This window comes from Diceros bicornis, chromosome 3 (assembly GCF_020826845.1).
Source record: "Diceros bicornis minor isolate mBicDic1 chromosome 3, mDicBic1.mat.cur, whole genome shotgun sequence".
Classification (NCBI taxonomy): Eukaryota; Metazoa; Chordata; class Mammalia; order Perissodactyla; family Rhinocerotidae; genus Diceros; species Diceros bicornis.
The window spans coordinates 38,318,969-38,333,203 of record NC_080742.1 but is presented as its reverse complement, the minus strand read 5'-3'; the positions used below and the strand labels follow the sequence as shown (position 1 = coordinate 38,333,203).

At 35.5% G+C, this 14,235-nt stretch overlaps 1 protein-coding gene across 1 annotated transcript in view; it reads left to right on the top strand.

Annotated features, from left to right (window-relative positions):
* The window catches only part of THSD7A (thrombospondin type 1 domain containing 7A), a 675,175-nt gene that overhangs the window by 566,237 nt on the left and 94,703 nt on the right, over nucleotides 1-14,235 (top strand). Inside the window, exon 9 of the mRNA XM_058526377.1 lies at nucleotides 6,800-6,994. Coding sequence (XP_058382360.1) covers nucleotides 6,800-6,994 — 195 coding nt within the window. The remainder of the gene's footprint in view (nucleotides 1-6,799; nucleotides 6,995-14,235) is intronic.

Here is a 14,235-nt window from a genome sequence, read left to right as displayed (position 1 = left end):
TCAAAAAAGAGAAGGAAAAAAGAGTTATAAGACTTAATTCAGGGTCTTTTACTTCAATGACCTGAGTGATTCTGGACCTACATGTCTTACAGTTGTTATGAAATGCAGATAAGATGGTTATATGAAAATGCTTTCTAGAAAGATCCAGGCAAATATGAGACTCCATTCTTTTCTCATCTCAATTCTTTTTTGTATTTATATTGGTTGTCAATAAATATGTAAATATATAAATAATGACTTTCACTATCAAAAGTCAAAATGAATTTTTAAGACAATTGCTGAAGAATACGAAAGACATCAACTACTCCATAATAATTCTCAGGGTTACTGCAGGGTTTGTGTAGGTCTGGCAAGAGAAATCTGTTGCCAAAATTACAATACTAGAGACTTTCTAAATAGTGGGTTTTAAAAAAAATTTTGGCTCTGTGTCTGGTTTCTGTCAGCTTTAATTTCTTCTTTCTGCTTACCTCTCTCTCAATTTCATTAGATTGATGAGTTTCACTTTTGCAATGCCTTCTGGAGGTACATTGCACATAGTAATGCTGTGACTTAAAAATCACCTATAACAATCTGCACATTTCTATGGTTAAAAAGAAATCAGGATAATGCAAGGGACTTTTAGGGAATAGTGCTAAACACATATATGCCTTACATTAAAATATAATTAACTATATTTTTAACTTACTAACATTGTGTTCTTGACTCAGCTCCTAAGTGTAAAATGCTTGAAACTATAAAAAACTTTGATAAACCAAGGTTTATCTTTTACATTACATTTAATCTCCAGCACAATGAATGCAATAAACTTTCAGTATATACTTTTACCAAGAAAAAAGAAGTCTATCCTCTGATCTCTGTTCTCATTTTGTTTTATTTCTATGGAAATCTTCAGGAATTTTTGGTGTAATTACTTCAAGCAGGTGTTCAATTCTCTTATCCTGATAATAGGAAACACAGTAGAATGAAAGGAGATATTTTAGAAGAGTTCATGAAAGAGTTTCGTGGTGTTCATGAAAATAGACTAAACAAGAGGAAATTTGAGTGTTACTTTAAAGATGCCAAAATACATGTTTAAGTTGATTTAAATGATGAATTATTAAAAATATTCTTAAAATTATATTTGTGGTGAAAGAGGTTAAATGGGGACACATCAACATAAACATTTAAATCTGGTTTTGAGTTCCTAAAAATAAATAAACCTAAGCATTGTCATTTTATTTCTCGACTTGTATAGGGTATCACAAGTGAGTTTAAACCAGATATGCTTCAGTTAAGGTGTCAAAGTAAGACTTAAGTTGTATTATGTAGGCAATGATTCATTCATTTACTTCTGTGTTATATATTTCCTGTAAAATATACATTTTTGCAGGTTTGGTTAAAATGCCTAGAGCTTCGGGGGAAAAAAAAAACCAGTTTCATAAATGCAAAGCAGTCCTTTGAAACTTTTTATGTTGGTAAATGCATGCCCAAAAAATATACCATATTTAATACACAAAGGCAAATGTGAGGAAGATTCTAAATGTTTATGACATCACAGAATGTAGCTAAGAAATTGTCCTCAGAAAGACTAAAGAAAGGAAAACAGGTTGCATTGGTCTATACTTGCATGAGTTGTAGAACTACATCATTCACTGCAATGATAATCGGATGTGTCTGCCCAGATTTATTAGGATGCACACTCAGATAATCAAAGTCTCAAATGGTTCTATAATGGAGACATATGGTGGTTGAAAATATTCTAACGGTAGAGCGAATGATATGGAAAAATGGAATTTCCAAAGTGCTGAGCCACAAAATTTCTACTTCTCTACATGAAAAGAGTATAAATTAACCTGATATTTGGATACATACAAGTTTAATTTACTGCTGTATATTCTCTGAAATAATGTCATGTGAAACAGTTCTTATCTAATTAAAATAATGTTTATCAATCAAGAACAAGTTTTAATGTGAGAAAGAGGCATGAAATTATTTTCTGCAGCTCTTATAAGTAAAGATCTTATTTCCAGGGCCACTTTTTGTGTATAAAATAAGATAGAAGTAACAGCCTCAGAAAGGGAGTGGAGATGACAAGTTATAGAGTTACCTGTAATAGCCATAGATCCAACTTTTTTTTTCCTAATGTTTCCCAGATGATTTATGCCTGGAATCCTGGAGATTTGGCTTAAAAAGAGCACGGCTCATAGAGTTCCAGTTAGTGGTCAATTAGATGAGTTGATTAAAGCATCCATTGACAGCAAAGTCGAAGATCTGAATGATTCCATATTTTCACAGATCCATTGCTGTTTGTTCAATAGCAATAAGCCAAAATCTGTAACTCTGGATCTATCAACAATGCACACTCTCTGTATTTGAGGCAGTGTGTGGCCACCACCATGCATCACTGTGCCTTGAGACATAACTTGGAGTGCCAGTTTCTTGACTTCTTTGTTGACAAAGACTCATCCATTATTAACTTCCTTGACATCTTGGGTTCTCCCTACCACCATACCAATTAAAAAGTAGATTGGGGAATTAGTCAGAACTCAATTCAAATCTCCACATTTTTATTCAAATTTCTGCTCTTTGAGAAAGTAAACTTAAATTTGTTGAGCTTCAATTTCCTTTAAAGAAAAAGAGATATCAATACCTATATCAGAAGGTTGTTGTGAAAGGTACAAACTTTCAGTTATAAATAAGTCATGGGGGTGTAATGTAGAGCATAATGACTATAGTTAATAATACTGTATTGCATATTTTAAAGTTGCTAAGAGAGTAGATCTTAAAAGTTCGCATCACAAGAAAAAAAATTTTGTAACTGTGTATCAGAATGGATGTTAATTAGACATATTGTGATCATTTCACAATATATACAAATGCTGAATCATTATGTTGTACACACCTGAAACTAATATAATACTGTATGTCAATTATACCTCAAAAAAAAGGTTATTGTGACAGCTGAAATGATGTATACAGTATTCATAGCACAGTGCCTGACAAAAGATGGGCAATCAGTAACTATTCATTGAATGAATGTTTTCATCCAAGTATACTCTTGTCGGGGGAAGAGGGAGACTCTCCCTCTGCCCTTTCCCTTAAGGTTCTTCTGGCTGGCCAAATAATCAACAAGACAGGTTAGCAGGAGAAAATAATACCAAGTTTAATAACATGTATACATGGGAGAAAGCAGGGACACTGCGTTTCTCCACACAATAGTAGAAATTCTCGTCTTAAATACCATTTTCAGCCAATGACAAAGAAGGATTTTGGGGGTGGGGGGATTCAGTTACAGGAGATTACCACTAAAGCACAGTAAACAAGAGTAAGGTTATTATGCAGCCCCAAGGCCTCACCTTCTACATTGACAAGTCACTAGAAATGAGCTCATCTCCCCTCTCTTCTCAAAACAGAGAGGGAGATACCTTTACAAATGGAGATTTCCCTTATAAATGTAAATGATTGTCTGGCAACTCCTCGCAGGGTCATCCAGAGAATGTGGCCAGAGAGACAGAACTCCCGATAAGATGGGCTTGTTGGTGCCTTTTCTATTGTAACATTTACCCTACGTTATCTTTATAGCCATCATGATAGATCTGTTCCAGGAAGGAGCCACCATGTCAAATTCTTTAGGCAGTTAGTGGGGGAGGTCAAATGTCCCTAGAGAAAACAACCAAGGTAAAGAGGTAGATTTCAGGGTGGCCAAATCTTGATCTCCCACACTCTGTATAAAGAGAAGTATAAAGGGAGGTCCCAGAGAGAAGCGAACGATGTTAGGTATGAAATCCAGATGAATTTGTTTTATACAGCTGCTTTTCAAGAGGCAGTCTGGTTCTAATCAAACCACAAGAGAACAAAAGCAGAAAAATCCTAGAGCAATGCTTCTCAGATTTCATGTGCATGCAAATCACTTGGGGATCTTTTTAAAATGAAAGTTATGATTCAGTAGGTGGGATCTGAGAGACTGCATTTCTAGCAAATTTCAGGTGATGCATATGCTCCCAGTCCACTGAATACACTTTAGCAAAATCCTAGAGCACTTGAATGCATTGCAATTTAAGAAATACTCTTCTTAAATTCATATTTGTCTAGTCCAACATTTTGTTTCCTGGCACAACAGCTTAAAATGAATTAATTCATTTATTCATTTAGCAGAAGATTATTAGGTGTGTACTACCTGCCAGGCACTGTTTTAGGTTCTAGTTACAAAATATTGAACAAGTCAGATAAGGATCATGCCCTCATTGGGCTTTTAGTCTAGTGGTAGGATCAGACAATAAACATATAAGTAATTAATTAAAATAGTTTCTAGTGGTGATTCCAACTATAACAAAAATAAAAGGAAGTTCCTGTGAGATTGTGTTAATTAAGGCTCCTCTAGGAAGGAGACAATTGAACTGAAACCTAAATGTTGAGAAGCGGTCTGCTGTGTGAAGATCTGAAATTTTCATACAAAGTGCAGAGAGAATGCAAAGGCCCTGAGGCAATAATGAGATTGGTCTGTAGGAGGACAGGGAAAAAGGCCACTGTGGCTAGAACATAACGCCCTTATTTGGATGCAAGGCAATGGTGGACAAGGAGGAGCAATCGGAGGGGCAAACAGGGGCAAGGTCACACCTGGCAAAGTTGGGAGGCAGGCAGTAAGGGCTGAAATCAAAAGATATCTTAGAGGTTGGATCCAAGGTGGGTCTTAACAGCTTTACAGAGGGTTAAGTTGGCCTCTAGAAGGAATGTGCCTACAGAAAAATACACCTGGCTAAGCAGAATATGAGGAATGAAAAGGAACTAACATAAGGTATGGTATACAGGTTAAAAAAAAAAAAATCACTTAAAAAGCAGGAAAGGTTAAAACTGTACATCTCTTAGGTTTACACTATGAGAAACAGAAGTATATCACTTATGCCATGCAAATTAACCTAATAGCACACAGGTAGCACATTCTCAATTGCTGCAGAATGAATTAAACTTTTATGAGTAGAAATGATTAAGTAACTATTAGAGAAGACATAAAACTATAATTCCTGGTTGACTATAAGCTGTAGCCCCAAACTTGCCTTTCTTTACACAGAATATTAAAAACGAAAGTGAAAGACAGTAGATGGAACAATAAAAGATAGCCACAAAGGAGGTAAGACATATGCAAGCCCCCTCTCCCTGGACTAAGAAAAAAGTCTAGTAGGAAAAAGAGTCATCATTGTTCTGTAAATTGTAAAATATTAAATGCCTGTATTATAATAATTTTTGTACTCTACCTACGAAGCTATATATCTATAATCTATCTATCATATTGTTTAATTGGGATATAAGCCAAACCCCAAAGCCAATACAGGTAGAATTAAAAGAGATCCCACAGATCAGTAACTAAGGAAGAAAGAATGATGTGGTGATGACTCACTTGCCATTTTAGTGAGTCTTACTTATTACTGGTGAGCAAGTGTAATAATTTAAAGCCTTGCAGACTAGTGGCTATTAACACATAAGTGCATTCCAATTGAATTCTGATTTTGTCTAATGCTTTAAGGCCCTGCAAACTAGTAGCTATTAACACGTTAGAGCATTTCCAATTGACTTCTGATTTTCTGTCTTCTTTTTCAAATATATGAATAAAGGATGGTAAGTTAAAATAATGCTCCTAACCCTTCATCAGTGAGAAACAGCTTTGAGTTGTTTGCTTATAACAATGAAGAACAGCATGATTAGTCACCCTTTCTCACCTGAATACCTAATGCCTCAAGGCACACATTTCTGATATATTCAATTAGAATTATGGTTATATTCTGTGGAAATAGCAGATTAATTTTTGCTTGTTTGTATATTGTTTTACTCTGTTCCATTGACCTCGTTAGCACCCTACATTAACCAGCTAAGCCACAGAGTTCAGACTTTTTTTAGTACTCTATTTTGCTCATTTCTTTGTAATTCTTTTTATCTTTGACATTTATTAACAGCAACAATATTTTCTTTCTCATTTATCTTTTGTATATCTCATTTCGTTCATTCAGCAAATACTGAATGAGTGCCAACCTCTAGAGCTTCGAGGGCAAGGGAGAGAATGGAGTGAGATGAAGCTAGAAAAGGAAACAGCCAGGTCATTTCAGGTCTTATAAACTTTTAAGAAATCTGGTCTTCATCTTAAGAGCAATGGGAACATACTGAAGGGTTTTAAGCACTGGAGTGACACCATCTTACTTCTATCATTTGCTTACCTTGTCATTTTTCTTCCCCTCTCCCAATGGGACTGCCGTAAGCAGTGGTTTTATAATGCTATCCTATTATTTATGTTTTTTGGCTATTTCCAACCAACAAACTAATTTTTTTAAATGAAAGAAAAGGTTTCCAATCACACAACAATAAATTCTTTGGGAGACACAAGAATTTCCAAATAGAGATACGTATGAGTTGGTTCCTGAAAAGATATGGTACGTGCTATGGGTAAAGTCATTATTTGCAAATTGTGGCTCATCTCCAATAATGAAATAAAGAGGGAACATATTTCGTTGATGCTCCTTATTGCAAGCTTAATATTATAAGTATAAAAATTGCTTACTAGGCAGATATGTGTAGCATAAAAGACTTTTCAGCAATGTCTTTCATCTATACACCTAAAGCTTCTGATTTTAATAAAAGAAGCCTCATTTAGGTATACATATATATTTCCTGGTGTTCTTTTAACATCTGGCTGTGGCAGGCAGTCACTCTTTGTTTTCAACTAAGAACAAGAGGGAAATAATCTAATTTGTCTGGGTGCCCATCTGGTTTCAATTGCTCATTTTACATTTATTTAAAAATGATAGACTGTTGGTGATGATGTCTTTCCCAGGAGAAGAAGTTGACAGACAGCTGTGCAGAGATGCCATCTTTCCCATCCCGGTTGCCTGCGATGCCCCGTGCCCCAAGGACTGTGTGCTCAGCACGTGGTCTGCATGGTCCTCCTGCTCACACACCTGCTCAGGGAAAACCACAGAAGGGAAACAGATACGAGCGCGGTCCATTCTGGCCTATGCGGGTGAGGAAGGTAAGGTCGCTAGCTTCAGAAGGGACTTAGATTTCTTTCAGAAGTTTGCATTCATTTTTCTTTGTCTAGCCTGAATAAGATGAAGGTCTATAAAAAATCAACTTCCAGAAATCCAGCAATCCAAGATTTAATATCTGCTGATACATTGGGCAGCTTGCTTCTGTTCCCCAAAATTAATCTTGAAAATAGATCTTTAATAAAAGAGGAAAGACTTTTAAACGTGAACTTACTTTGCATTTCTTTCCTCCTAATAATTCAAGTTCTTTCCACTTCAAAGTGTTAAACCTGTGAAAAGATCTGAAAATGGCTTCCAAAATTCCAAAATGTCAGGTTTCATTGTTTTTTCTCTATTTTAGTAGTCTCTATTTCAGTAGTTTTTGCCTTTGAACTCACATTCTACCTTCTCATAAATAGGCATATATGTTCAATAATAAAGTTTATTTAAGATAAATACCAGCATGGCTATTGCTTGACTGAAAACTACATGGATTTTCTACCATTCAGGTTTCTGAACATAGGCCCTGAGATCCAGAAATCTCATACATAGATTGTGCTTGTTTTTAAAATATGTTGTTCCTAGATCACTTCGCCCTATTGGGTGAATAAAGCATGTTTTGTCCTATTTTCGTACCTCACTTGTGCAAGCTTTATTGTCGAGAAATGCAAGGCTCTTGGTGATTGTCTCTCAAGCTTATATCCAAATGCTAATTTGGCCTCTGTGTGACTGGGTACTATAATGTCATACTTAATCTTGTCATTCTGAAAAATAACACAGGAGTAAGGAAAACAGAGAAGTCAAGTTCTGTCACATTAAAGTGTGTTCTGTCTCAAGAATATAAGTGTATGTTATTTAAATATTGTCAAGCTGAATGACTCTTCTCCTCATTCACATTTAGCACTAATAAATAATGGTTTCTTTTTGTAGTAAGCATGTGTTTCTCTATGTATACCCCCAAATAATCAGTTTTGGAGAGATTTTTAAGTTGCCTATTTTATTTTTCTGTTTATGAAGCATTTTAGTAATAGAAACCTGATAGTATTCTTATTTGGTCAAACTTACTACCTGTGTATGTAATGTCTGTGCAAAAATGTAACTACCTTGGCCTTAAGACATGGGAAAAAAAATTTAACGTATTTAAAACAGTCAACCTATGGGAAAATTTAGAATTTTCTTCAAGGTGTCTAAAAAACGTTTTTCCTGTCACCTTAATATAAATTTAACTATTTGCTACCAAGAAAAGGTGTATCTATGAAACCTAATAGAAAAATAGAACCTTTTAGAGAGAAAATTATATTCCTTTTGTTGTCGAACAATAACTCTAACCTTGTGTAGATTATACTCAGACTTCAAACTCTATCAGCTCAGATTATGTCTTGGGCTTCATTAAAATTAGATCTGTGGTCACCCTGCTTCCTATAAATCCATTATACTCTGCAGACACTTGCTGTGTGACTAGTAATGAGTGACTTTTCGCCCCATGAGTCACATGGCAGAGATTTTGCCATGCTTGCAGAACTCACCAGATCATTATTTCTATAGACATGATGCTTCACACTGAAAGGTCATGAAATGCTTTAAAGGAAGAAATTTATGATTGCTCTTTGGTATGTATCATCCACTTAGTTTGAAAGGGTGGGACTTCAATAATTTTTAATTAAGTCTGGTAGCTGCATCATAAGCAAGCCATGCTTGAAAATTATAGATGTGTATATAGTAAATCATAAAGGCATGAATTCAAAACATAATTTTAAATGGAAAGCGAAGTGGAAACTCTATCAAGGAATCTGCTGCTATTTGTCTCTATTAATAACAGTTACAAAAACTGGTATAATTATATGAAATATTTTATGAATATCCTTCAAAAACTATTTACTTAATATCTGTTATTTGCTGGACACTGAAATACATTTTTTCCCTCAAAATAAGTCTTTCATAATTCTGAGCTATTTTTTAAATGATTTAGGAACTATAATTGCAGGAAGTTTTAAAATGTTTCCCTGCCAATTAGATAAGCCTTTATAATTCTACACAAAAGTAGGTCTTTCTATTATTCTCCAAGAATTAGTGTTTTATATGTGTCATAAATTTTCTGTGGATCAGAAAATCACTGTGATAACCTTAAGGGAAAAGATCACATTAGTGAAATTATATATTGAGTGTTTAGACATGAAATTATATGATTTTTCTGGTGAAATAAGTTACAGGACAAGTCCATGTGCAAAGTGTTTATCTGGATTTACAAAATAAATGCTGCAACCTCTGCTTTTGTTTATCTCAGTCAGAATGTCACCATTAAACATTTTACTGCAGATTATATAACCTCTTGTATTAATAAGGACATCTACATTGTGCTGCAGTAATAGACAGCCGAGAAGTTCAGTAACTTAAAAGAACAATTATTTCTTCCTCATGGGAATTTTGCTACTGTGTTGGGGAATTCTCCAAGGCAGTCTGTCCTCTATAAAATGTCTCAGCGTTGCACTACCATATTAAGACCTCCTTCACAATCCTCATGCCAGAGGAAGAAGATAGGTGGAGAGTCTGTCTACTGATTTAAAGCATCAACAATCCAGAAGTGATTCATGTCATTCCCACTGACATTTCATTGTCAAAGCAAGTCATACAATCATGACTTGAAGTTGAACCTAATTTCAAGTGGAGCAGAGGAGTGCTGGCTACTGGTCTTACCCTTGATCTACTCAGTCTTCTTTTTGTGTATGTACATGCATATGTGTGTCTACATCTATATCTGTATCCCTATATATATGACTATTCCATATGGCCCCAATTCAGTCAATAAACTCCATTGTTAAAATGTTATGACTTTTATTATTTCTTTGTTCCTGTCAAAAGAATGATAGAATAACAGAGTAGCACTTTCTCTTCCTCATACTATACTTCTTTTTTTTTTCTTTCCTTCTCTTCCTTTCTAGGCTTTTTCTCTCCTTTCCCGAACAATTTTGTCTAAAAAGCCATTAGGTGGAGCCAAGCAGTTGGGCCTCTGTGCCAGCAGGTGGGGGGTCTGCAGTGTTCCAGAGTGGGTTGTCAGAACCCAGCATGGGTGAGAGGGGAATCCCCAGTGGGAAAAGGGTGGCGTGGCATTGGTGTCGGAGACACTGAATAGTCTAAAGGGAGGGGCACCTGGATTGTATAAGAGGGTAAAAGTAGTGACCCAACACAGGATGTCAGAGCATGAGCAGGGTAAAGAGAGAATCCCAGCATTGAGGCAGCCAGCCCAATGTGGGGTGTCGGAGCCAGGCAGGGTTGAGGAGGGTTTCTGTAATGTGGGGTGGCCTGATGCAGGGTGTCAGAGCATGAGCAGAGTGATGATTTCTTGTGTGTACAGCAATGGAGATGGCAGTGGGAGATGGGGGGGCAGGGTTGACCAAATAAGCACATCTATTAAAAATAACAGGAGTCGGGTTTCTTATTGCTGGAGAAGGGAGTTACAAATATGTTAAGAATGAAGACTAGAATAAACCCTGCTATACTGAATTGGAATGGGAAGTTATCAGTGTGAATTCATGGTGTTCAATTTTTAAAGATAGATATAGAAATAAATATAAATGTAAGTATGATATATATATTCATATTGTATACATATGTATATATATATTAGCTTTATCCACTGAAAGGACCTGAGCGCAGCAAGACCCCAATAGCAGTAAGTGCGTTCAGCAGTCAGATCTTGGTTTCTAATATCATTCTTCAATGAAAGGAGCCAACACTTCTTGGAGAAATAGCTGATTCCAGGACTGGGATAGGAAAAGTACAAGATGTGCCTGGAGGATCTGGTGCCAGAAAGGAAGGAAGAGGAGAACATGTCAAAAGATTGTGGAAGCTAGCTTGCATGGTCTCCCACTGGCCACATATGGGAACAATGTGAATGCCAAAATAATGATAATAACAGATTATAACCCATTAAATAAGATAGGAAACCACAGATCCCTTCTTGATATAAATAAATGTATTAGTTGAACATCTGAGGAAGAGCATTATATTCCCAATCTCAAGTATCTCCCTAATGGAGAAGTCTGACAGACACCACCTAATTCCAGTGATCAGAGTTTATATGGTCGGTAATGGGGCAAATAAAAATCATGTGTTCCTGGTGTGGTGCAGTAAGAAAATGACATCACTTCTGTGATATCCCTGTTGAAGATGCATATTGTGAAATCTAATCATGAGGAAACATCTGACAAACCCTAATTGAAAGACGTTGTGCAAAATAACTGGCCTTTATCTTCAAAAGTGTCTGAATTATGAAAACTAAGGAAAGACCAAGGAACTATTCCAGACTGAAGGAGACTAACACAACATGCATCCAAATGCAACACTTGATTCTGAACTAGATCTTTTTGCTATGAAGGACATTTTGGGACAGTTGGAACACTTGAATGGGTCTGAGGATTAGATGGGAATAATGTATCAGTATTAATTTACTGATCTTTAATATTGGATATGCTTACATGTAGGAAAATGCCCTTGATTACAGGAAATACACACTAAAGTATTTATGGTAATGGGGCATCATTTCAACAACTTCTTCCAAATGGTCCAGGGAAAAAAATTATTGATATTATGCTTTTAATTTTTCTGTAATTTTGAGGTTGGTTCAAAATTAACACAAAAAATATAATAAAAACAATTTGAATATAATTGCTTTTCATACAATCTTGAGTAACGTTAGGTAACCTATTATCAGCAATACACAAAAATTGTCATAAAATACTTATTGAAATGTAATTTGAAAACAAAATCACAAATGGTAGCAACTGGAGATAGTTAAGATACTGGAGAAAGTAAAAGTATTTTCATTTCAACTTAAAAAAATAAAATTGTGTGTATGTGTTCGTGTGTGTGTGTGTGTGTGTGTGTGTGTGTGTGTGTGTATCTTACTTCCTAAGCCTTGACTTCTGGTTAAATAAAATTGGTAATTCGCTTTTTAACTTTGTGTGATACCTTGAGGTAAAAATCTTCCTTGTATTGTGTAAACTGTAGGATGGGTCCCAAAAGCTACTTTAAAATTATGTTGGAAGTTCTAAAAGGAAGCAATCTTATAGCACTTAAGTCTGGCATATTTTTAATATAAATAATAGTAAGTTGAATTAGAATAAAAAATTAAAAATTGATGTTGGATTTATAGCCGTCTCAATTTTTTGAACCCACGTTACAAATCCCTAACAAACTTGGTTTAAAGAAAAAATGATTTTCAAAATGTTTTCCACTGAGTATAGTAACAACTTCTGTTAATTCTCATTATATAGTTAATTATCCTTACAGAGCAAGAAATGAGAAAATATTTATCTTTGCAAAGTTCAAAATGACCTGATATTATAACTTCATCAGCCAAATTTTAGTGTGCCTTGACACCTGCTTTATACATGCAGAGATTAGATGCAAATTGAGATAGAATGATGCCATTTTTTCCTCAAATAATTAGTAGTCTTCAAAAATTATATTTTGCAGTACAAAATGTTAAAGAGACGAATATTTCTATTTTAACTTGTTCAGTTTTTACAGTTAAATGATTTTAATCCTAAGAGCCAGGGAGCACTTATATTTCCTAGAGGTATTTGAAGAACTCAGGATCCATTTGATGTGGATATGCACACATAACTGACTTCCAAGGAAATACTATCGCTTCCTCATCCTCCCATTATTAACTTTGAAAAAGGAGTTCTGCTTCAATTGACCCTACGTGACTACCAAGCAGAATTTATGCAGACTCCATAGTGAGAAGTCTTCTACCTCCTTCTGCAAGGAAAAAAAGGGGGGCGAGGGAGGGGAGAGTCTGCAGCATAATCTCCTGAAGGTCTCTGTGGTTCATGCTCTTGCAATTCAGTTCCCTGAAATCATGCCATTGCCAGTGTGATTTTCACCCAGCAGTAGTCTGCTATAAAAGGAATGTGGGCTTGCAATAACAGGCAATCTTAAAACTAATTCCTAGTACGCTAACAGCCTCTTCTTAACAGGAGCCCAGTCCACTTCCTTATCCTTGTTGCCAGTTACTTGGCAACTCTGCACTCCGAGTCACTGCATCAATATTGCTAATTCCCAAGGTCATACCTGCCTGCATGCCTTTGCTTGTATTTATTTTTTCTTCTGCTTAAATAAAATTCTCCCTTCCTTCTCTCCCTTCCCAGAACTCTTCTTGTCGAAAATCCTACTCCTTCAAAACTCATCTCAATGCCTTCTACCTGAGGCATTTTTCCAATCCCCCAAAACTAATAGAACCTTATACTTTTGAATCCCAATTATACTAAATACCTCTTTTTAACATAATTGTATTCTACCTAGAATTAGACTCATCTGTATGCTTATCTTATCCCCCCCTACTACTTTTCCCCACGCATTATAAGATCCTGAAAGTAGCAGGAATTATTTCTAACCCCTCTAGGTGTCCCTTGAAGTGTCGGACATAGACATTGCATATTGCACTCAATACATATATATCCAATTAATGTTTTGAACAAGGTTCCTCTTTTTTTCAATCCGCCATCTAAATTGTAAGGACTTCAATGCCAGAACCAGAAACACCATAGCTCTGTTCAATTGTATCCTAACAAAGCTTTTATTGACTTGATGTGGGAGGAAAAGTCACTTTTTTATTTCTAAGAGAGGAGTTTCACATCATAGTTGATACTTTTATATGCGCATGGAAGTGTATTTATGTAGTAGAATTTCATCAAAGTATTATAAAGTCTTTCCCTTCGATGGAATAATAGAAAGCCTAAATAGTCACCTTAGTATGAGACATATATTTTTATGTATAAGAGGATTTTTTTTCAAATACGCTTACCACTAATTTTGTCATGAGTAACATTTTATAACTTACCCAGTACTACAGAAATATTCCCAGACATCTGGAATTAGATCTTCCCATAAATAGTAAATAAATTCAATATTATATCTATCAATTTTTCTACCATAAAATTATTCCCAAAACAACATGCGATGCTGCAGTGAGTGATTACTCCAAGCTGTGCTTTCGAAAATGCCATATCATTGTTACAATTAAGACCACTTTGGGGCTGATCTGTGCGAGTATCCTGACATCAGACCAAAACAGCTGATGGGGTTTTAATGTGGATTGGGGCAAGAAAACAAATAGCCTTTATGTCTGTAAACGTAACAGCTGTCTTGCAGTTCCTCCACACGTTATGCTGATGTTGTAGAAGTTTTTTTCTTATCATTTTTTCCAAAGCCAACCAGTCCATTTTACTGTCAAAAACAATTT